The sequence below is a fragment of the Simochromis diagramma genome, unplaced genomic scaffold, assembly GCF_900408965.1.
Source record: "Simochromis diagramma unplaced genomic scaffold, fSimDia1.1 OVJJ01000753.1, whole genome shotgun sequence".
In the NCBI taxonomy this organism is placed as follows: domain Eukaryota; kingdom Metazoa; phylum Chordata; class Actinopteri; order Cichliformes; family Cichlidae; genus Simochromis; species Simochromis diagramma.
Window position 1 is genome coordinate 18,686,437 of NW_024387523.1, and position 25,478 is coordinate 18,711,914.

General features: G+C 42.6%; 1 protein-coding gene across 1 annotated transcript in view; it reads left to right on the plus strand.

The window, feature by feature from the left end:
• Positions 1-793: 793 nt before the first annotated feature.
• Positions 794-25,478, plus strand: part of npr1a (natriuretic peptide receptor 1a) — a 33,463-nt gene continuing 8,778 nt past the window's right edge. Inside the window, exons 1-11 of the mRNA XM_040020751.1 lie at positions 794-1,152; positions 4,297-5,037; positions 10,281-10,471; positions 10,568-10,681; positions 10,792-10,957; positions 20,467-20,561; positions 21,941-22,076; positions 23,566-23,650; positions 24,360-24,480; positions 25,063-25,137; positions 25,223-25,300. Coding sequence (XP_039876685.1) covers positions 4,329-5,037; positions 10,281-10,471; positions 10,568-10,681; positions 10,792-10,957; positions 20,467-20,561; positions 21,941-22,076; positions 23,566-23,650; positions 24,360-24,480; positions 25,063-25,137; positions 25,223-25,300 — 1,770 coding nt within the window. The 5' untranslated portion in view covers positions 794-1,152; positions 4,297-4,328. The remainder of the gene's footprint in view (positions 1,153-4,296; positions 5,038-10,280; positions 10,472-10,567; positions 10,682-10,791; positions 10,958-20,466; positions 20,562-21,940; positions 22,077-23,565; positions 23,651-24,359; positions 24,481-25,062; positions 25,138-25,222; positions 25,301-25,478) is intronic.

Below are 25,478 nucleotides of genomic sequence, written 5' to 3' on the forward strand. Positions count from 1 at the left end.
TCAGAATAATAAAAGGAGGAAACAGCTCACCTTAACTGTATTTACTGACTTCCTTTAGAGTCGACTTGCTGTATTCAAGTGTGACCTTTACAGTCAAATAAGAGAAACATTAATGTGTGTTTTCATTAACAGGAGAGAGTGGGAGGAAGGCAGGACACATGTGAGAAAGAGAGCAAGAGAGTCTGAGTATGAGGGTGGGTGGTGATCATTTCCAGGAAGAGGTACAGAGAGGGAGAGTTTGTGTGTTTCCAAGCGACTTCCTGGTATACCGGGTGTATCCTGTTAAAACACACACACACACACACACATTCTTTGGTTCTCTATATATGTGTTGTGCATGAACTTTATGGACAATAACAGACTTGCAGTGTGACGTCATGTGTGGCTGTTAATGAACTTTAATCTAAAATCTCTCCTTGCAAAGAGGTCAAAGGTCAGCAGTGAGTTCAGAGATGCTGGAAGTTTGATGAGAAACTGATCAATCATTTAACTTAACTGATGTTAGATAATTCTATGACAGTTGAACTTTTACTGAGCGGAAGGCAGAATCACAATCATCTGTCTATAATCCATAATCACCCTCAACCTCAGTCGTTTTACTCGGGGTTCAATCTAACTAATCAACTGACTAGTGCCGGTATCCAATCAATAAAACCAACTGACGGACGTTTTGTCATAGCTGCAGGCAGCCACCAGGGGGCTCCATATCCACATGCTCACGTCGCAGAGCAGCTTGTTTATATAAAGTTTTTGATTAAAAGTAATATTTCAGCCTATCAGGCCTACCTATGCGCAGAGCACGGCGAGGAGGGAGTACTGCGAACACACATATATAGCCTGTGTCACTTTGGTAACTGAATACACGTAGGTTCAAGCACGCGCTTCAGTTCGCGTTTTCAGGACTGCCCTCTTACCCTCCACACCCCCTCAGTGTGCGCGCACGGCGGGAGGCTGGATTATCACCGGGATGGTTTGTGAGCGCGGAGAAGCGGAAACGCGCCGGCAGCAGCGGGGCGCGAGCCTCCGGTGAGCCTCCGGTGAGACAGAGTTCCCACCGAGTGTTCACGAGGCTTCCTCCTCCGCACGAGCTGCCGCTGAAAACAGCTGGATGTCGTTCTGCGGACACACGGAGCTGCGCTGAGCGCCGAACAGGTAAAACAACGTCAGCCGCTCCTCTATTGATGAACTTACACAGGAGAAAGGCGCCGCGCGTTTAGCGACCAAGCAGTTAATCGAGCAGAAAGTTATTTTTAGTTCTTTTCTTAGTCTCTGTCCTGGTTACGCTTTCAAATGAACGAAGACTCTGATTTTCCTTCTTCATCTTAACCGAAGTCTATCTGCCTTCAGACAAAACAGCCCACCATTAAGAATACATTCAGTTCAACTTGATTTATACATCGCCAAATCACAACAGCAATAAAACAGTGAAAGCAACCATTAAGCACTTGGCGACACTAGAAAGGAAAAACTCCCTTTGAACAGAAAGAAACCTCCGGTAGAGCCAGGCTGAGGGAAGGGCGATCATCTGAGAGACTGGACAAAATATTCATAATCGATCGCGAGAATGATGCATTTGACATCCACGATATCATTGACTGTTTTACATAACAATAGTATTATTAATAATAATAAAAATGATATGTGAAGCACACAGACGGACACACAGACACTCAATGGTCAGATGGACAGTCACCTCAGAATGAAAGTGAGAAAGTGTATTTTTTTGTATGAGGTTTGATGTGTGCACACATCCTGATCCTAAAGAAGCTGAAAGTTTAGAAACAGACCTGAGCGCTGACAGCTCTTTGTTCCGTGAGTGATGTGTTTGAGTCTCACTGATTTTGCAACACTTATATACAACAATGGCACACACACACAGACTGGGTGGCTGAGCGTGTTTTACCTCCATCTCTGGACAGTAAAGTTTTAATCAGCATCAAAAATCCTGATGTGTTAAAGACACTTCAGCCTGACTGAAGCTGGCCTATACTTCTTCTTCCTGTCAGATTTCCTGCTGCCTTTTTTCACAGCAGCCTGCTGTCAGAGATTTATTCATGCGCTCATATGTATGGAGAAATGTGGTGATTAAAGTCTGATTTTGTGTTTCCACATACAGAGAAGCTATGCACGCATTTCAACACCACACATCATATTGCTTTGTGCTACCTCCCACCATCTGGACAGACCCAGAAACACACGCTGCATTTCAAAACTGGGATGTGAGGGCGTTTTGATGGATTCTTGAGTTTAAAGTGGGACCTACATTTTGGTCAACAGCTCAACAACAGGTGTGAGTCATGTAGGCTGAAAGCCGAAGAGACCAGATCATCTGTACTCTAAATGTGTGGAATCATAGACAAATTAACATCACCATAACAACCATAACCCTTTACTTAAAGAAAATGAAATAAAGGAGATTTCAAAGTTATTAGGGAGAGCCCAATTCTGTTGATCTGGGCGTAGCATTTTCAGTGGGAGAAACATTTTGTCACTCTTGTTCAGCTCGTCAAGAAACTGACCTTACAGCCCATTGTTCACCAGTGGAGTTAGTTTGAGTCATTAAGCAAATGCACTGTTTAAAAGATTGGGGAAACCTACAGCTGAGACTGAAGAAGTCACTTGGATGAGTGATGAAACGTTTCTCCCACTAATAAAACTATGTCCAGATGATTGAGCATGCATCAAGAGTTATTAGGGAGTGGTTTTACTCAACCAGCACAGCTGATGAATTTGAATGGTAAGTGGCTCAGGAATGAAAGGTTTGACATCCCTGGTGCAGATACTGGTACTGCATCTGAAGCTTGACGCCAATGCAGAAGCACTCTAATGTCCAGCAGGGTGCAACTGCTTTGGTCTGATTATACAGAAGTCTAGGGGAAAATGAGCCCACTCCTCACCTGATCTCCGAGCTCAGTACACACTTTCCTGATGAGTTCATGATCTCAGTCCCTAGTTTTAAATCCATCCATCCATCCATTTTCTTTCACCCTGGACTGGCAGACCTGGTTTCAATTCTTACTGAATAAAACATCAGGTACATATTTTGGAGCTTATTTATTCATTCTCCTTGAAATTCAGTCATCCCTGGAGTGCATTTGATGAAAGAGAGCCAATTAAGTCAAATGAAATGATCCGAGCTGTCAAGTTGCTATAATGCGAGTGGACTGATTCCAGTCATGGAGCCGCACCACCTGGCTTCAAACTTCACCGTGACCTCAGTTTTGTTTCTCTCTTCTTTGTTCGCTAACTGTTAAAGATGAGAAGACGAGAAAAGGATCCTCTCGTTGTTTGGAACAGCTGACGAACTAACGTTGACACCATTGTGTTGTCTTTGACCTCTGCTTACCTCATTCCTTGTATTTTATGGGATGAATTAGACCTGTTTTAGTATTTTTAATTCTCTCCTACCTTGTTAAAGTGACTCAACTCAACATTTTCTGCATTTATTTCAAATTAAAAGCCCTGTTAGCTTTGCAGTACAGAAACTGTATGTCCATATGTCAGTGAGGCTTTTATTATGGAAACTAATGGATAAACCGTGCACATCTGCTTCCTCACGCAGGTGTTACCCTATCACAGGACTATATAAACGAGGTACAGAGAAAGATGACAAAGGAAACCCAGGTAGAGCAGAAAAATGTGAGGAAGAAGCTGATGAAGATGTTCAGATTAACTCCGTGGTCTGTTGAAAGGAGTCACATAGCTCTGCAGCTCTGATCAAAAGGGACTAGGAAGCCGAGGAGGATTTGGAGTTTGTTTGATGAAACCCTAACATGCAGTCAGACTTCTCCCATGCGTTCGTTTAGCTTTTAAAGACAACAACTCATTTTATTCACAGGACCCTGAACTCTGATGTGTTCTCTCTTCACTCTTTAGTTGGCCTTTCCCTCACACCTTACTCTTATCATTCACCTCTGTTCAGTTTTACGGCTCTGTGTTACCAGGAACAGATGGACTGTAAGAGTGTGACTGCTTCACTGACTCTCACAGCAGCAGATTAGATCTAATTGTCACTCACATTACTCATTAATCAAACGGTAAACATGGTCAGGCTGCTGTTTAACAAGCAATTATCTTGGACCGGCCCAGTGGAGGACTTCAGCTTCATGTCTGCAAACACATGGCCACGTGAAGGATGGATAGATCCCACTCAATGATCCCACACGGAAACTCGCACAGACTTTCCAGAATTCCCAGCAGCTTCAAGTTTCAGTAGCTGTTCTGATGAATAAAGGTTTGTTTTGAATTTTCTCTACAGGACACGCTGATTAACACTGTGTTATATTTTCCCCACAGCTCGTCTGACAGGCTATTAACGCCTCTTCATCATGCTGCCCTGGGCCTGTCCCTTGCTCTTCCTGGTCCTTCTTCCTGCCCAATCAGCTGCAACCTCTCTAACTGCTGACAACAGAACGGAGGATCTTCAGGAGGTCACCCTGGCAGCCATCTTGCCTCTGACTAACACTAACTATGCATGGGCATGGCCTCGGGTTGCGCCCGCCATCTACCAGGCATTACAGCAGGTGAACTCTGACCCCTGGTTGCTACCAGGTCTGAAGCTGCGGCTAGTTTATGGCAGCTCAGAGAGCCGCGACGGCTTTTGCTCAGACTCCATAGCGCCGCTTGTAGCCGTCGACCTCAAGCTGTCCCACGACCCCTGGGCCTTCATTGGACCCGGCTGCGACTACTCATCCTCACCTGTTGCCCGCTTTACCACCCACTGGGATGTTCCCATGGTGACAGCTGGTGCCCGAGCAATCGGCTTCAATCTGTACGCTGCGGTCACCAACACGGGCCCCACTCACAAAAAGCTGGGTGAGTTTGGTGTCAGGATCCAGGAGATGTTTGGCTGGCAGCGGCACGCCACGGTCATCTTCAGTGACAACAGGGACTCCAATGATGATCCGCTGTGCTACTTCGCTGTGGAGGGGCTGTATGAGGTGCTGGGCAAACGTAACATCACTGTCCACGACCACGTCATCCAGGGCGACGTCAACTACAAGTCGATGGTCCAGGATATCCGTGACAATGGCCGAGGTCATATTCTTCTTCTGCTGCTTTCATTCCTCATGTTTTAACAGTTGTCGTTGTCCTCATCCCACTGCTTTCTGTTCGTCCTTTTCTCTAAAATTAACTGCTTAAAAGCTACGCTGTTTCTGCTCACTCTTTAGAAGCAGACATCTCAAGGTTACTTATTCTTTTACGTTCTCTTCTTCATGCCATTCCTTTTAGCTGAGGTGATCCATGATCTTGGGGAAGATGGCTTTTCAGCTGCTTTTGTTGCCCAGTTTCAACTCCTCCAGCCTTGCTTCTTTTTCATTTCTTCTTCAGACACTTCAACTGATTTAGCATTATTTTCTTCATTCATTTTGTTCTTTTATTTTCCGGTTTTCCTTTTTGCTTCCTTCCTTAACTGAGTTTTTTTCTTTTCATTCTTTGTTCTTTCATTCTTTCATCAGATGAAAAGCTGTGGTCAGATGCTTCATTTGCTCTCGTGTCACTGATTGTTTTTCCTTCATGACACTCCTCCTTCCTCCTTTCCTTTCCTCCCTGCCTTATTGTTGTTCTCCTTGTTAAATGATGGTTAATTATTCTGAGATTTTTATCCTCACTGGTTAATGACTGACTTCACCTCTGTGTGTTTGGGTGCTCCTACATGTTTGTGAGGAGTAATTTCATTTTAAGACCTTGGAGTGGGGACAGTCCTGTGGGGACCTCCGCGTGACAATTCAAACATCATTTTAGAGAAAAATTATATTTTCAGTCTCTAACTTATTAATGGAAATTAGTTCATGAGCGATACATGCAGATCGCTGCTTTGGACTTTGATTTGCAGTCAGCGGTGGTCAGACTGGAAGTGTCAGTCATTTAGCTTAGTCTTCAATCAATGACAAGCGTGTTCATGGTGTTTGGGCAGCACTGGCTGCTGAAGGTGACTGAAACACAGCTGGAGCTGGAAATGCTTTGCATGATATCAGGTTCAGTTTGTGGGTAATGATGTGAGTGAGGGTCTACAAGTACAGAAAACAAATGTGTGTCTGTGTGTGTGTTTGCTGAACACACATGTAAACAATCAGTCTGTAATTTAGTACAGAAGAGGAAGCAGAAGTGAGCCTGTTTGCTGTGTTTCTGCTCCTCGCCGTCAGCACGTTTTTATTGTAAGCATCACTGAAACGCTGCTCTGATGGCGTGAAAATGTTTGCAGTGACCTGCATCGCCCGCTGATGTCACAGTGTGAATTAGATCACGAGATCAGAGCTGTGTGGCATGATGACATCATCACAGACACACTATCGTCCTTTAACCAACGCCAGCTGCTGCACCCAGCAACATGGACGTCCTAGTAATTACCTCTGAACCCACACCCACCATTGGACACTACATGGAGAAACATTATGAACACAAGCGTGCTCATACACACAGGTGTGTACACACAGAAACACACCCTCTTGTGCTGCTGCTGCCTCTAAAAATATCTTGTGTTATTAGAACTGTTAGTAACATTGTTACTAGGGTATCATCAGGTATCATTTAGTTGGGGCTTGAATCTATTTCCATGGTCACATGGACATAATGCTCACAGGATAAATCACACTTTAAGATGAACACTGGATAAAGTAAGTCCTCAGTGTGTGTGTGTGTGTGTGTGTGTGTGTCAGCATTAATCAGTCAGTCCTGTTTTCTTTTCTGCTTCCATTAAAAGCACTTTTGGCTGCAGACAAACCAACATGTGACTTTCTCCCTTTCGCATATGAAATTCTCAGCATTCACATTTTTTTGTCCACCTTGGGGACTGTGTGGACAGAAGGGGGTTGGGTGGTGGTGGTATTTGTCTTTTTTCTCTGACAGTTGATTATTTTCAGGCTCTGTTATAGCAAGGTGGGGGATGGGGGGTGTTTTTGTTTTTCTCATCCCACATTTATTCTTGATTTCTCTGGAGAAAAAAATAAATTCAGACCATGAAGTTCTCATCAGTTTTTTATCAGGAACCCCAACAATACCCCACAACAGTGTGGGAGTGGTGAGAAAGAAGTATATAAACGACGGATAGCCAACCAAGATTTCACTAAGCACCATCCATGTTGCTTTATTATTTCAGGAAATGACCAGGAGAGAGTGGCATGCTAAGTTATCAGCCAGTGCTAGCTGATAGTCATTTATGAACTGAATCATTGTACATTTGCCAAATTCTGAACACGTTTTAATGAACACCATGATTTTAGCTATCCACAATAATTAGTTAACACAGTTTTTTATATGTTGATTTGGGATTTTTTTTAGAGACCTGGAATGTAAATATGCCTGTCTTTAAAGGACTTTGGGTCAGCTTCTGTTATTTAAATGTGGTATGGGCTATAAAGAATTGACATCACAATATTTTTTCATTAAAAAAACTTTCAGTTCAGTGGGATTCAGTGAGGTCAGGTTAATTGGTGATTCTAAATTGCACATAGGCGTGAATGTGAGTGTGAATGATTGGCTGTCTGTGTGTTAGCCCTGTCACTGCGGAATTGCGGAAGAAAATGTATGGATGGATGGTAAGGTTGGGCGATTGGACGAATATCGACCATCAACAATGGGCTGAGTTTTTCACTGATCGTTTTTACTAGAGCTATTTATTTATTTGCCCATGAGTAAGTTAGCTACTAATGTTGGTTGAAGCTAAAAGAAGCAGCCAACGGAAAAAATAATAGGGCTGTTTTAACGGCAGCGTCTTCCAGCTGCGAGCAAATGAACCCTCCTCAGTGTGCGCCCAAATGTAGCGCTTCAAACACAACAATGGTGGGGAGGGAAACAAAAGGAAACTGGCTTCTTTTTTCTACGTGTTGACAGGCTGTTCCAGTGTTTATCCGTCTTACACACTTGACCAAACAGCAAATACAAAATTAAGTAAGTTAGTAAGTAAGTTAAAGTTAAAGTAAGTTAAAAGTCAAAATGTCTCTTAAGCACAAAAATGGTCCAGAGGTCCAGTTCTGGTGAATCCTAACAGACAGCTAGCAGCTACAGCTGCCTGTGTCACTATCCACCTGTCAGTCAAAGAGGCCACGCACCCAAATAATATTACCCCAAAATAATGGGGTAATGTTTACACATCTCAGTTTTTTGACTTCAGAGAGGTGCTTGCTCTGTCCTTTCTGCTTCTCAAAGGTGCTGCCTGGGTCATGGACTGCTGCTTTGGTATGATGAGATGTGATTTCAGATTTTAGAAGATGAATCCAAGACTGGTTATGAAAGGTCAAAGAGCTACAGAAAGTTGTGTGGGTGTTATTTTTTAATTTAATTTAATTTTTTTTTATAACAAATTAGGTTTTTTGAGATGTTTGCAACAAAAAGGTTGCGCAAAGCCTTTCTGAGGAAAATGAACTTTGAAGAGTTTATTGAATCTGTCTTTATTTCTATTCCTGCCCAAATCTGTCCCATGAAAGGACACATGTGGGTCTGCTAAGAAGAGGAGAACGTTACCAGCTCTGGGCTGTCCCTAACATCTGCATGCTTAAATCAGTCACCACAGGTCAGATTTCGCACATGAGCAGCAGGATTTGAGACATGACAGGTGCTGTAGTCTTGGACTTTGGCTCCAAACTTCAATTTAATTTTAGTCTTAATTTAGGCATCTCAGTTTTTTCTTAGATTTAAGGTAATTCTGGTTGACTATATATCATAAGATTATAGCAGACTATATCTAAAGCTGATTCAGTGACTAAAATCTAAAGTTTGAGGGGTTGTTTTTAGCAGTGAGAGTTGCTCCACATGGTTTACAAATTGATATAATATTTGAAATTTGTCCATATGTCTGCTCTTCTCTTCCTCTCAAGAATTGAGATTTTGATCAAATGACTGCACCTAACCTTACTGTACAAGGAGATTCTTTTTCTGATTGGATTGCATTCAAACTCGTCCCGCCTTTCTACGCAACTTAATTAGCCCTGATTGGATCTCCCATCTCTAGAATCACCCCACAGGATGCGCAGGAGGTGTGGACTAAGTTTGTGAATGCGATACCTTGAGAATTAAATCTCGGATGAGTTCACATCTCAGTGACCTCAACCTAAAGGTCAAGGGTCAGAGGTCAAGTTTTCTGAAAATCTTGTGAATGTGATAACTCGAGAATTGGGATGGGAATTAATAAGAATTTATCGATTCAGATTCCATTATCGATTCTTTTATCAATCATCTTATCTCATCTTATCTCATTGGCTCCATTTTGAGAGTCACCACCAGCAATAAAGAAATTAGGCTCATGCAAATTAATAGCATGCTGTGGATCAAATGTTTGTGCATGTTTGTTGAGGTTTTTCCCCTCTTTGATATGTGCAGTGTTGTTACTTAAAAAGGCCATTATTACTCATATTACACAGAACACCTTTCTTAAAACTAATGCAGTATGTTACTTAATTACTCCCAGGAGAAAGTAATTTGTTATACTACTCGTTACATTACTTTCATGTTACTCTGTAAAATAGCTGAAACACTCATAATCACAATTTAACAATATAAACTTGAGAGGCTACAATCTCACACCGAACCAGCACAAAAACATGAAATGTGAACAGGTAGAAAGGGAGGCTGCAGCTCATCTTTTTTTTTTTTTTTTTTTACATGTTGAAGTTAAGGGTCTGGCTGCTGGGGTTGGCATTCACCCTGGGTTGTTGGCGGGCTTAGCAATAGCATGCTGTCTGGCCAGATGCTTACAAAGAACCAATATTATGTTAGCAGCATAATGCGGTTGTTTCTGTCATGCATGCAGAGATCCACTTCACCATTTATTCCATCCTTTAGTGCAAAAAAAAATAAATGTGACTACGTCACTATTTTCCCTCTCTGACACCTTAACTGAAATCAGCTGATTGTAGTGTGAGTGCAAGAACAGATACGCAGGATCGATAGGCAGGCAAACTAACAGTTCCAAAGAAATGGACTACTGGGAACCAGTTTCCTACAAGAACCAGTTCTTGATTCCCAACCCTCGAGAAGGACTCTTCTGGAGTATCAAACTTACAGCACAGGTGTGTGTACTATGAGACTGAGGGGTAGCACTGGTGGTTGCCATTACATTTATTTTTTTTCATCAGAAAAATGGTCATTGATGAAAAGTATTGGTCATGGAAATTGAGAAGTCTTGTTGATGGGCTGGAATGGGGCTTTTGTTATCCAGGCTTCCACGCAGGTCACACCATGAAGCACACATGGTGTGTGTAATAAAGATTTACCATCAAGCGTTGGCAGCTGTCTCTGTTCCTTTCCTTTATGGAATAACATTGCTGCTTCTTTGTCTTCAGTTGTGTACATGTGCTGCTCCTGGGACATCTTCAGGACGTTGATGGTCCAATTCTGGAAGGAAGGGGTGGAGCTGGAGGACTATGTCTTCTTCTTCATTGATCTTTTTGCTGAGGGTCTGGACGGGAGCGCTCCCATCAGGCCCTGGTTCAGAGGAGACCAGGAGGACTATGCAGCTCGCAACGCTTTCAGGGTGAGACAAGATGCTCTTTCATTGTTAAATTTTAAAGGATGCTCACTGATGTAAAGTGATCCGGTCAATTGATTAGCTTGTTATTGATTTCGTCAGAGTGTGAAAGTGCTGACGTATCTGCAGCCCCAGAATCCCGAATATCTTCAGTTTGTTAAAACTCTGAAAAAAGACGCAAAGGCGATGTTCAACTTCACCATCAGAGACTCTATGGTACAAATAACAACCCTTATTGATTAACTGAATCTGATATTTCAAATTTTTATTCAAATATGTGAGAGACTGATATTCATCTATAACAATCACATGCTTTGTCCCCTCAGTACAACCTGATTGCCGGAGGGTTCTACGACGGGGTGATACTGTACGCTCATGCTCTGAACGAGACCCTGAATTTGCAAGGACCGGGACTGGGACCAATACTGGGACCAGTCCAGAGGCCCAGAGGAGATGAGGTGACCCGGAGGATGTGGAACAGGACAATCAAAGGTGAGCACAGATATTTGTCAGCGGGTGACTAATCAGAGCACAGCACTGGGCTGAAAATCGCATGTGCACTACAAGTAACTGAGTAAAGTAGCACAGGTGTAGACTTCTCTAACTAACTGGAAAACCACGCGTGGCTCTCTGATTGGCTGCCTGTGTGTGATGCTGTTGGACTCAGAGTAGAGGTCATGGACACCCAGTACTGGGTCCCAGTAAAATCTCATTTTGGAGTTTTAATTAGGATTCATTTAGACTGAAGATTGGACATGAATAGGAATCCAATCAATCCTGTATGAAAAAGCCGAAGAAACATAGGAACACATCAGATCAAATGCAAGTGAAAAGAAACACCGACACTAAAGCTTTGGGTTTTAGATTTGCCTTTATTGGATAGTGGCAGTGGAGATAGGCAGGAAAGTGGGGAGACACAGAGAGGATTGGACTCAAACCTGGTCGGCTGCTCTCCTTGCTATGTGGTCACCTGCTCACCCACTGGCTAAACGCAACTGCATAACTTTCACGCACCTCATCACCCTGTCAATGCCTTATGAGCTGTGGTTGGTGGATGCATGTTGCTAATGTCGACAATGACAACAGAAGTTGATTCAGGTCACTGAAGTCCAGCCTGAGGCTCCAGTGGTAGTTCAAGTTAAAACACTACTGTCACAATACGAGAGACAGGTTGCACCTGGACAGACAACGGTCCGTCACAGGGCTGACACACAGAGACATTCACACCTGCAGTTGATCTAGAATCACCTCTTGTTCTAACAAGCTGTAGGGTATACATTGATCTAAAGTCTAAAGTTTGTAAAAGTTTTTAGTTAAAAAGTGTTCACTGGCAGTTCATAATACACACAGATAACACAGTTATCATGCTCCAGATGTAACTTGGTGCTCGCAGATTTAGGTATAGAGAAAGCGGGGCCTTTGAGTGCACAGATCAGGGACAGGGTCTCTTCAGTGTCATGCTGAACCATAATATGACATTAATCATAAGCTGGAAAATGAACAGCTTTCCAGCTTATGATTAATCTAAGAATTTGCAGGGGCTAAAGCATTTTAATGTCCTGTTGTTCTTTTGTGCGCTTCTTCCTCTAAGCTTGTTAACAAAAACAATTAAAAGAAAAGATTTTCATATTATTCTCTAACATCTGAAAGATCTTAGTTGAGAGCTCATTTTAAGAAATGCAGGATTTTAATGGGGGTTTTATTGACATCATGCAGGACAGGCGGCGTGGACACCAAAGATTTTGTGAATGCAATGACTCGAGAACAAAGTGACAAAATAATTTTGAAATTGGTACCATAGGTGCATCTATTAAAAATCTCAGAGGAGGTCAAATTCTGGTCACCTGAAGATCAACTTTCCTGAAGATTTTAGGATTTTTAAACTGATACCACAGATGCACCTACTGGGAGGAAGCCACCAGTGTTTTTAACAGTCTGCAATGTGTCTTTCTTATTTTTGTATATTTTGCTCTTGATTGTATATATTTCTCCTATTTGCTGTTTATTCCTGCTGTCTTCGATTTATATTTTATTCCGGCATAGTTGATTTGAAGCACTTACAATTTCGTTGTACCATGTACAGTGACAATAAAGGGCTTTTCTATTCTATTCTATTCTATTCTATTCTAGTCAAACAGAAGAACAGACTGGGCAAAAGATAGCAGGGCAGACAGGAAGGAGAGGAGAAGATTACAAACATGATTGGGGGGGGGGGGTCCAGGTGTAGAAAACGAATGTCCACCACAGGATATAACAGCAGGACTCAGCTGGAGATGAGCGCTAATCCGATCTGTGTGTGTATATTTGTGTGTATAAGAGAGAGTGTAGTTGGTCATGTGTAATAAAGTTTCATAATGCATAAGAAATGAGGACGAAAGGCTTCACAGACCTGGCCAACCTGTTCATCTGCAGTCAGTGTTGTGAAGGTTACTTTTAAAATGTATCCCACTACAGATTACAGAATACATGCCCCAAAATGTATTTTGTAATGTATTCCGTTACGTTACTCAATGAGAGTAACATATTCTGAATACTTTGGATTACTTCATATATTATCATGCTTTTTTACAACTACATGAATGTACTATTGCTGTGTGATTTATTACTATTACTGAAGGTTACTCGCCATACCAATACAACTAGATTTTTAAGTCTTAATATAAAATGAGTAACAGTAGGGTGGACATTAGGTAAAGCTGCACTTTTTGCAGCGATCTCGTATAGAAAACTATTCCGTACGTATATAAAACAGGTCCGCGGCTCCGAACCGTAGTAAAGGGGCCTCTGGCTAATACGTCGGGCTCCGTGTCGGGCTCGTAGCTGAAAACTAGCTTTACTTTGTTGTCTGGGTCGACTGCTAGCAAGAGACAAAGAGAGGCGTTGAAAGGCTGCTCCAACGGAACTTACTGTTTCAGAGAAAACACGAACATAGCGTACAGTCGAGTCTTAATAGCTTACTTACAACTGGGCTCGTCAGGCACTCTTTTTGGCTGCAGTGGTTATTATTATATTTACATGCTTCCAGCTCCCATTTCTGCTCCGTGACAGCTCGTACTTTTCCTTTTTCTCCCTCCCTCGCTCACAGAAACATAACGGGTATGGCGGTCCATTCTCCCTGCAGCACAGCCTACACTGCTCAGGAGAGGCTACATTCTTTAGGGCTATGCCTGTAACACTCTCTTATTGCCTACATATTAAATCATTTTTAAAAATATTTCCTCACGTCATTATGAGACGCTAGATTGAGACACAGACATTAGAGCCTCTTAATGTGTGTTTTGTTTGGGTTTCCACCGGCGTGGAATTACCAAAAATAGAGAGGGGACAGCCTAACATATGAAACAGGAAAGTACCGCAGTGTAATCCATTTATTTCAGCAAAGTAACTATTCTGAATACCACCTTTTTAAATGGTAACTGTAATGGAATACAGTTACTCATATTTTGTATTTTAAATACGTAACGGCGGTACATGTATTCCGTTACTCCCCAACACTCTGCAGCTGTGAGTCAGATTTGGAGCACAGTGTGAGCCTGCTGACTGGTGCAGACAACGCTACACGTGAATCTCTCAGGGTGACTTTTTTTAAGCAAGCAAACATGGTGGCAGGAAAAATCTCCTCCTGGTTTATCATTCATTTACAGCACACACCGAACATGACATTGATTTTTAAAAAAATACATAAAAACAATAAAACTGCTTAAAGGAACAGAACACAGCAGATTAGCACTTCATCAGCTAACATGGTTAGATCCTATTTTAATATACAGTGTGAACACACTGATCTCCAGTTTTCTCTTTCCATGTCACTGGTGCACTCTGACCCACAACCACACACACACACGTTGGTCCATGTGCAGCGTAAACTCTCCAGAGGGGACTGGGTTACCATCCTGTGCTGCCGATTGGTGTGGATCAGGGAAGGACATCCATCGATGGTCCAGCCAGTTTAGGATCAAGCTTTCATGTCCCATAATGACTCAGCTGTCAGAGCGTCTGTTGGAGGGAGTGGAATTAAATGTTTTTCTATGCATTTCCTAATTGCCATGAAGAACCAGTTAGGTCAGTCCTGAAAACTAGTCTAAACTGGGATAAATTACAACTGCATTCTCAAACTGGAACAGCTCGAGCCTGGTTTCCTCGCAGTGCTATTTCTGTTGTAGTATTTTTGTAACCCTGTTTCCAAAAGACTTGGCCGACTGCTAAAAACAATGTAATCATTTACACTCTGTCATGTCTCAAATTTAATTGAAACAAGTCCAAAGACTTATCATGTTGAATTTTAATGAAAGACAGAAAGTTTTAAAATTCCCTTTTAACAGGCATAAACCAGAAGACAGGACAAGACATGCTGTGGAAGACAGCCAGAGACTGATGAATAACTAATGATTAAATGCAGAGAGGTGTATAAAAACACAGTGAGTGAAAAAGGTGACTGACGTAGAAACACAGGGGAAGGCACCAGCTGCATAACTAATGGGTCCCGTGATCCAACCATAACAATATGCTTTATCAAAAAGAAAAGACAATAAAAACCCCTTGCTTTACTCTGCAACAGTTTGTCTCTTCAGAGAGGTAAAGATGAGCTGATACAGCTCAGAGGAAAACGAGCTAAACTTCGGCCGTGTGCTGTTTTCTGTTACAAGTCAAAGTCTCTCTATTTTACGGAGCCCCTCTGATAACACGGTCCAAAAAATAAATAAATTGTGGCCACAAAATACTACTTCGTGGGCACGAAATGGGTATAACGTGCCCACAAAATACTTATTTGTGCGCACGAAATACTATTTTGAGGGCACGAAATAGGTATAACGTGCGCAAGAAATGCTCATTTGTGGGCACGAAACACTTGACCGATAACCGTGATCCTTCCCAGGCCCTTGCAGTTGGTTGACAATAAAATCTATCCCGGCGTCCAGGTCTTACGTCTGTAAAGCAGCTGGGCTCTCAATATCCTGTTTAAATGTCTCTCCGTAATAATGGTTCCTTTCATTGCAGGCTTTTCAAAATGCATTTGTAGCTCATTCCCAGCCTAAAATAAAACTCAATCATACTGTCTCTGTCCATGGTGTATAGGTTTAGCCTACTCTTATGCTTATGTCTCTACGCAGCTGTGCAGGAATTGTATCAATATGATGTGCGCACGTTATCTATTTTGTTGCCACAAATGCGTAATTCATTGCCACGTTATACCCAATTCGTGCCCACAAATTAGCATTTCGTGCGCACGTTTTACCCAATTCGTGCCCACAAATCCCCCCCCCCCCCCCCCCAAAAACAAACAAACAAACAAACCAAAAAAAACCAATGGAATCCAACACATGCATCTGTAACCACAATAAAACATTTTTAAGGAACTAAACAGCCAAATCTGTGTAGTGTTTTATTTTTCTGGGCCTGTTAATCTCATGCTTTGTGTGGACTATAAATAATGTGTAAGGATCACCATCTGCTTTATTAATGTTTGGAATGAGCATTTTTTGGAAACAGGGCTGTACCTTAGAAACAGATATGTCCTTATATTTATCACGTATATGTCAACCAGCACTAATATAATCAAAACCAGAGTCAGACTCAGGAGCGGGACGCCCAGGTCCCACTGTGATTTCGGTGTGTGTTTCTTCAGTGTGTATGCGAGTGTGTTGATGGTGCTGATAAACAGGCTGCTCTGTGTGCTCTTTATTAGATTGAACAGCTTTTATCCACAACATACACTGAAACACCGTCAGCGGCCATCAATCAGTGGGCATTTGCGTCAGAGGTGTGTGAGATGGTGGATGGGGGTACAGGAGAAGGGGAGGAGAAATGAGGGGGTGGTAGTAAACAATCCTAATAGATGAAAGGAGGACAACAGTAGAAATGAATATAAACCTTTAACAAAAAGCAAACCTTCACCAAGCCTATGTAGTATTTGCCATTAAAGAATAATATTGTATTCTCTATATATTCTATTAATTTTATTTCTCTTGAAACACACGTTAAGAGGTTTGTAGTGCAGTAAAAACAAAGTGCTAAGTGCAGTCTTTTGATACTTGCCTGGCTGAAATTCATTTTAATTTAACTGACATCATTTTGACTACAGATATAATATTATTATTTTTTATTTATGCGCATACAAATGGTAAACGGCCTGTATTTGTATAGCGCTTTTGCTAGTCCCACCTAGGGACCCCAAAGCGCTTTACACACCCAGTCATCCACCCATTCACACACTGGTGGAGGCAAGCTACAGTTGTAGCCACAGCTGCCCTGCGGCAGACTGACAGAGGCGAGGCTTCCATATCGCGTCATCAGCCCTTCTGGCCAACACCAGTAGGCAGTAGGTGAAGTGTCTGTGGGGTGGAAGGGTTCTCTCTCGGTATAGAGTGAAGAATTCAGTCATTAAGGAGGGACTACAGGTGCTGATCCTCCACATTGAAAGGAGCCAGCTGAGGCAGGCATCTCCAGGACAAGGTGTTATAGGCAGAAATGTCCTGCCATAAGGATAGCATACCAGCATAGAACTGGGACACGCTGGAGAGATTACACCTAGGCTGGCCTGAGAAAGGCTCAATGTTTCCCAGGAGGAAGGGGTGGTGACGAAGAGGTCTGGGCTTCCCTGCTGCCCTAACGTAAAGGCTAAACTCAAGGTACAATGTACAAAAGGGGCGACCGTGGCTCAGGGGTTTGGGAAGCGCGTCTGTAACCGGAAGGTCGCCAGTTCAATCCCTGGGCTCTCTGTCCTGGTCGTTGTGTCCTTGGGCAAGACACTTTACCCTACCACCTACTGCCTCCACCAGTGTGTGTGAATGAATAATGGCATTGTAAAGCGCTTTGGGTGCCTTGAAAAGCGCTATATAAATCCAATCCATTATTATTAAAAGTATCAGTTTCTGGAAAACAAATTTGAGATCAAAAACCTCTTTTCAACTTGATATTTTTTACTAAACGTTTGGATGAATTTTATTAAACGATGAAATGAATGTTACATGTACTATATAGGGGCGATCATGGCTCAAAGAGTTGGGAGTTCGCCTTGTAATCGGAAGGTTGCCGGTTCGAGCCCCAGCTCGGACAGTCTCAGTCGTTGACTCCTTGGGCAAGAAAGCTAATTTCTGCCGTTTTGATCCGTGATCTCATTCTAATGATAATGTTAAGAAAAACATCAGGCCGAGATTAACGGAGTTTTGGTGTTTCTCACCAACAAATTTCCATCTGGTGGCAGATGGCTGCATAACATTAAGATACAACAATTTACTGGCATTAAGCATCAAAGAAAATGTAAACAATTAGATTAAACGACTAGTATGTCTGGTACCGACTAGTAACAGGAACAACTATTAGTTGACTAGTTGCGCACAACCCTAATAGTTATCAGTTATCGTTAACCATCACTTTTCAAAGAGCACTGAAACATCTAGGAATAGTAAGAACTACCCGAGGACTACATGAGGACTTTTCATGGACTACAGCTCACCATGATCCCAGACATCCTTACCAACAAACTGGACCACCTCGATATCCCCCTGTCCTTTTTTTGCGCTGGTGCTCAGAAAATACCTTGAGCTGAATATCCCAAAGAAGTCATAATGGACTCCAGGAGGCTCAGACAGGTCTACTCCCCTCCCATTATAAATGAAGAACGGGTGGAATCTTTCTCCACCTTCAGGTTTCTGGGCACCCACATCTCCGCCGATTTCACCTGGACCCACAACACCAACACCCTGATAAAGAAGGCCTAACAGCAACTGCACTTCATCTGTGTCCTGAGGAAGAAAAAGCTGGACCAGAAACTGCTGCTAGCCTAGCACGCCTCACTGGAGAGCGTGCTCGCCTGATTCCTGGGTGTTTGGTATGCTTGGGCCACTACTGAGAACAGTAAGGTTGCACAGAAGGTAATGAACACCGCTCAAAAAAAAATCATTGGCTGCCTTCTGCCACCCCTGGAGGTCATTGTCAGATCCTCCTGTCTCAGAAAAACCAGGGCCATGATGACTTGCCTTGCATCCCACCCACCACATGTTTGACCTGCTGTCCTCTGGTTGGTGCTTCAGGTCAATCAGGTCCCACACCTCCAGACTTAAAAACAGCGTATTCCCCTGGGCTGTTCGGACTGTCAACAAACACTATCCCCCACATCACACCCCTGCCCACCCACCTCACCAATCGGAGCCTTCATCTGAGTAACCGTCACCACTCAGACCACTCGCACATGGACTCTTTTCAGACCGAGTAATTTGCATCCTTGCACTGCCTTTTGCAATTTCTTCTGTAATGTGTGCCTTTTGTGTATACCCCTCATAATTGTATGTATTTAAACTGTTTGCTATTTATTCCTGCTGTCTACTATTCATATTTTACTCCAGCATGGTTGATGTGGAGCACCCACAATTTCATTGTACATTTTCAATGACAACAAAGGGCTATTCTATCCTGCCTCCTGTGTCCCTTGCATCTTGTTAAGTCCTCTTTGCTGCATGAGATAGCCCCTTTTAGTTACTTCCTGTTTTATTTTGTTAGTCTCTTGTCTCATGTGTTGAATTTAGTTGGATTTTCTGTTTGGAGTTTCCATTGTGCAGTTTATGTTCTAAGGCTTTTTGTCAATTGTGAACCAAGAAAACATTAAATTAACCTTCATCATGTTTGCAGACAGAAAGACATAAAAGCACTCAAAGGTGCTCACGATTACATCTCAGTGAGTTTATTCACATTTCTTTAAATTTCAGAGCATTTCACCATAACGCGCCCACTGAAGGACAGTCTCAGGTAACTGAGCTTTGCCAAAATGCAGCGAGTATGAGGGAATTCTGATGGACATTTGTTGTGTCTCAGTTACTCATTAAATGAGGCTGTGCTGGAGTCTAGCTTCACTGTGTTTAACTTTGTTGTGCTTCACTAGAAGCATTGTTGTTTCTAGCTAATCAGAAAATATTCAGTTATTACAAAACTGTTGAGTAAAAGAAAAAAAAAGTTGACAATGACATTTTATTTACAATATTCTCTTCTCTCTGCTTGGTGGTATTACAAACAGGGTGGAGAACCACAGGGCTTTAAATGAGGAACCATTTCAGCTTAAAAACCCTCATTTGTCCCTCCATGTCCATACAGAACAGTGGGGTGGGGCAGGCTGCAGTAACCATGACGATACCACTGTAAAACCAGAAAATCTGACAGCTTTTATTTGATAAAGGTTGGTCGGTCGGCTGATTCTTTGAGGTCCCTCCCCCCTCGAGCTTGTATATTGCTGTTGTTTGCTGTGACACAGTGTCTTCATTCCTGATAATGGTCAGGAAGAAAACAAGCTCCTGTTTCACTGATTCCTTAAATTGAAGGTGAACCCGAGTTTAAATCCTGCAGGCTGTTGAGCTGTATGCAGTTTAATTGGCTCAGAGACTTCACTAGCCACAAGCTGCTTCACTAGCCACGAGCCCGAGGAGGCCATGCTTCAATGTGCAGATTGATTTCCACACAATTGTGTGCATTTATACATATTACTACAGGCATAATAAAAAGCGACAGATGTTTGACTGACTGAGGAGCCAAAATCAGTGTGGAGCATTATTCCTGTAAACAAGCCGCTCTCTCAGTGATCATTCCACCTTTTTTTTTATATTGTTGTTGGTGTTTGACAAGGGATCTGAGAAGACTGCAGAGTGGTCGCAGTATTTTTCCATGTTGGAGCAGAAATGTGAGAATTACATCACCAACCCGTCAGGCTTCAGTTCACATTTGTGTTTGTCTAAGCTTGACCTTTGACCTTTTGGGTATGCGAGATAAAGACTTCCATCATTCAGGGTGCCAATAAAATATGTCAAATAAATAAATTTGATTGTGAAAGAAAACATTTCTCAGAACATGGTAAAAAAAGATTAACGTGACCTCACGTCAGTTCAAACTGTGCCCGAGCTGATTGAAAATATTTCCCCATCGCTGCAAAGCAAACACTCAGAAATAACAGAGAAAAGAGTTAGTGTTCTCCAAGATCACAAACAGATAACATCTGCTCTGTGGCGTCTCTGCAGGCGTGATGGGCCCTGTGGAGATGGACGAGTTCGGGGACAGAGAGATGGACTTCGCTGTGTGGGACATGACCGATGTTGAGTCTGGAGAATTCCAGGTAAGACTATTGATGTCATCATTGTCATGTAACACCTTAGAGGTACGATAAAGGCTGCAGAGCTACCGTAAAACCGACTGGAGTAAAGTTCAGTGTGTCAGGGGAGACCCCGACGAGCGAACCAAGCTCTTGCAATGGTTGTATAGGGATCGAATGGCCCGTAGTAACGGGCCAGACACCCTATACTCCCCCAACAGCTCCCACAGGACACCCCGAGGGACACGGTCGAATGCCTTCTCCAAGTCCACAAAACACATGTAGACTGGTTGGGCAAACTCCCATGCACCCTCAAGTATCCTTGAGAGGATAAAGAGCTGGTCCAGTGTTCCGCGACCAGGACGAAAACCGCATTGTTCCTCCTGTATCCGAGGTTCGACTAGCGGACTCTCTTTTCCAGCACCCTGGCGTAGACTTTCCCAGGGAGGCTGAGGAGTGTGATCCCCCTGTAGTTGGAACAAACCCTCCGGTCCCCCTTCTTAAAGATGGGGACCACCACCCTGGCCTGCCAGTCCAGGGGTACTGCCCCTGATCTCCATGCAACATTGTAGAGGCGTGTCAACCAGGACAGCCCTACAAAAAATAAAATAAAAATAAAAGTGCCAATAATCCCCAGTGCGTGTTCTCTTCGTGTGTCAGTTCCCAGCTCCCATTCAGTGACTTGTCTCTGTGAATGTTCCGCCCTCTTCGGTGTCTATGTACACTTGTGCCCAGCACCCTCCATCCATTTCCTCAATCCACCTGGAAACAAGAGACACTGCTGTAAGTACATTCCAAACAACTGGCCAACAGAAACACTTTCACCTCACTAGCAGGAGAACTGATCGTACAACGATCCTGTGCTGACTGTCGCCCAGTTAGTAGTACTCACTTGACGAGGCTGATCAGCAGCAGGTGAGTGTAATTACTCCAGATGTCACTGGCTCCAAGGCAGGAAAACTCTCCAAGCCTGGTGTAGCAGCACCAGAGAATTAAACTTAGAACATCCTTTAAACCCAAACCAGAGTTCAAATTCTAAACCCTGCGTCCCCAACCCAGGGCCCTGACACACCAATAAACCCTATTCCAGGGGTGGCCAACTCCAGGCCTCGAGAGCCAGTGTCCTGCAGGTTTTAGATATCACTCTGGGTCATCACAACTGAATCAAATGATTAGTTCATTCCCAGGCCTCTGGAGAACTTCAAGAAATGTTGAGGAGGTAATTTAGCCATTTAAATCAGCTGTGATGGATCAAGGACACATCTGAAACCTGCAGGACACCGGCCCTCGAGGCCTGGAGTTGGCCACTCCTGCCCTATTCGATACTGTTAGGGAGTAAGTGAGATTGCAGGCTTTGAACAAAGTGAAGAAACCAAAGAGTTGTGGTGTGTGTATGTTCTCAGGTGGTGTGCGTGTATAACAGCAGCATAAAGCAGCTCATCCTGCAAAATGGTCTAAACTTCCACTGGCCCAAAGGTTCTCCGCCACCAGACATCCCCAAGTGTGGCTTCAAGAACAACAACCCAGCATGTCTCACAAGTACGAACGCACAACTACAGACTACAGAGCAAACTGCACAAAGGATGTCACGAGAACCAATGCATGGACTGGTTCTTATATAGTGCATTTGTATATAGTGCTTATAGTGAAGTTTGATATGTTCGAAAGGGTCTTTGCAATGGCTGACGTTATACATCCTTAAGGTAACTTAATGGAACTAACTTTAAAGTAACACTAACAGTATACTCAGTCATTTCAGCCTCTGTGCTGTCAAAAAATATAGTTAACACTTTAAAGAAACAGCTTGCTGCCAGGATGCCATTGATTTATTAAAGTAGTTTATCTTTAAGTACATGGGATGATAATTTTTTTCCTATTGATAATCATATAATTTTAATGATTCGTACTGACATTTCTGGTAAAAACATTGCTAAACTGCAGATCACAGGCTACGTCACAAAAACGTCACATTTTGAAGCCTAAACATCAGCATTATGGCCATATTGGGTTTTTGGAACCATTAGTGACCATATTTTGAAGCGAGGTTGGAGTTATCAGCTGCAATGGTCGCTTAGTTATACATACAAAACCTGAATACGTAATAAATCAATAGAACTTTCAGCCCAGTTCTAATTTTTTCTGCATAATCCATCATATACAATTGAATCAAATGAAAAAGTCTCTTTTTGAAACTTGTTTTATTAGTATTTATCTGTTGCTTGATGCGATGTGCAAAAAGTTAAAAATGAAATTATATGCAACAGTCTTTGACTTTGTTTGAAATCTGTTAAACATTTAAACCTGTTTTCTGCGTATTCCAGCATATTACACTTGCTCTTTCAAATAGATGCAAGTAAAACACAGCAAAAAATAAATGAAATCTAAGATTCAGCAGCACTAATTCTATTTTCAGCTGATTAGCAGGAGCAGGGCCGGTGGAGGTTTGCCTGGTGCCACAGCGGTCATGTCAGTGGGGGGATCCGGGGGTTTCTCTGTGAATTTTACGTTCCTGTGGCAGCGTGCTAGGTGCTTGCTGAAATTTTGAAGTTTAATTTTTCACTGTAGAAAGAAGTTTTATTCCCACGCAGAGTGTACAGCAGACACTAATGTTTTGGTCACTTTTTATGGAATCAAACTCAAAGTAATGTCAGTACTTCCAAGCTTTAAACGCTGCACATACTCTCTCCCACACTCCATATTATCCATTGTTGATCTACACACGTCTGTGGCTGCCACAGACATCACACACTTGTACGTCATTGTCATGAGACACTCTCACAAACAAAATCACTGTTTAGTAATGCAGCATGCTTATGGGAAAGAAGTAAGAGTAATCTAATTACTTTTTTGCAATAGTAATCCCTTACTTTACTTGTTACTTTAAAAAAGTATGCCTTACTGCCCATCTTTGCTTATAACACATGTTAAGCCCCATGGACTGAAAACCGCTTCACCCAGAGCAAAAGAGCTCAAACTGGTCCTCACTCCTGCAAACAGTAATGGATTTTCTTCCTGTCTCATCTTTTAGGTACAGTTGCTATGCATCAGATGGTTGCAATGGTGATCTGCTTTGTCTTTGTCATCATCGTTACTGTCACCATCTTCATCTACAGGTGAGCCAAACATGTTTGTATCTCTGTACTGAGTATGAAAACTGGACGTATGACCCCATTGCGACCCTGGCAGATCTCAGTTTAAATCATTACACTCATGCTGCACATCAGGCCCAGAAAGAAAGGCTCAAAGGAGAAATCCTCATCTGACTTCAACAAAGAAAACCCTGATTTCTTTACATTTTGAGTCATTGAAAGTGAAAATGAACAAAGCATAAAACTGACAAGAAGCTCACTCATGCACTCAAATTCAAAAACTGACTCCATACAGGCAGGTGAGACTCTACTGTTACGGAGGTTTGTTATCATCAGTTCATAAGCTGAAGTCATTCCCTTGCTCTGGTCTGGCTGCTTTTCCACTTATAGAGCATAATCCTAACTGGAACAAACGCTAGTGTAAAGCCAAGCATCTCTGACTGAGATCCTCAAAGCACACTCAAAGCACTTTCTACTACAAATGTCATCTGCCCAATCGCAGACATTCATCCAATGCTTTTATCCATACCTAATACTTTCACACACGCTCACACGCCAGTGCTCCAGTGGTTCTAACACCAGAGCCACAGCCGCCCCACCAGATCTCTGTATAACTCATTCAGCCTGTTTATCCTTTCCATCGGCTTTCTCTCCATTTTCCTTCCCCTCAAATTTCAACACACACACTCGCACATATGCACATATACACACTCTCTTCCTGTCTGCTGAACAGGAAGCTGAAGCTGGAGAGCGAGCTTGCAGCTCAGCTGTGGAGAGTTTCCTGGGATGACGTCCAGATGAGCAACCTGGATAAAGTCCTGAGGAGAGCGTGCAGCAGGCTCACCATGTCTCTGGTAACACAGCTGTTATTATACTATAAATAAATCATCCGTACTCACTGGAAACATATTATACCTAATACAGTCCCTGTCTTTACTTCCTGAAATTTTCCAGTTTCTGTTTATAGTCTGAAATGTGTTTGCATTTGTAAACAATGACTAACAGATGGAACAGGAAGCCTTCAACTGGATTTCTATTTTTCCCTTTCTGGAATTCCCGGCTACACCGGAAGCTCTCTGGGCCTCGATCAGCTGACTGACTGATTTGTTCACATTGAATTAAATCATTTTCCTAAATTCTTCATCGTATAGTAGAGTTGTGCAAAAAAAAAGATAATTGAAGTCTCCTTCAAACCATAAACCTGGTTTTCTTTTCTTTATATAATATATATTATGTTATATATTATATAATTATTCATAAGTGCACCAACTGTGATGCTGATTACTCTATTAATTAGTAACTACTGGGCTGGACCACTCATGCAAAACATGAGGAAAAAAGTTTCCTCCGTATGGTAGTGCTGCATGTTATCCAGGACCTACACTCTTCATTGAAAAAAAGCCGAGTGTCTCGATTGTTTGTGCTTGTGTCTGCAGAAAGGATCCAACTATGGTTCTCTGATGACCATGGAGGGAAACTTTCAGATCTACACTAAAACCGGATACTACAAGGTCTGACAGACGCTGACAGTCCCATCACATGTTCCTCTAACAAGATGGTGTCAAGTGGTAATCTGGTTCACTGTGTCTCCTGCAGGGAAACTTGGCAGCTATCAAATACATCAACAAGAAACGCATCGAACTAACCCGGAAGGTTCTGTTTGAACTGAAGCATGTAAGAACTATCTGCCCACTAACCTACCAGCTAACACTGTACCTGACTGACCTAGCTTATAGGTCTTCTTGCAGGATGTTGAGCTTTTGTATTTGTAGCAAATGAAATAATAGCCTAGCGACTGACAAACTTACTAACCCACTTAACAATGGACCATCCTTCTTGCTATAGACTGAAA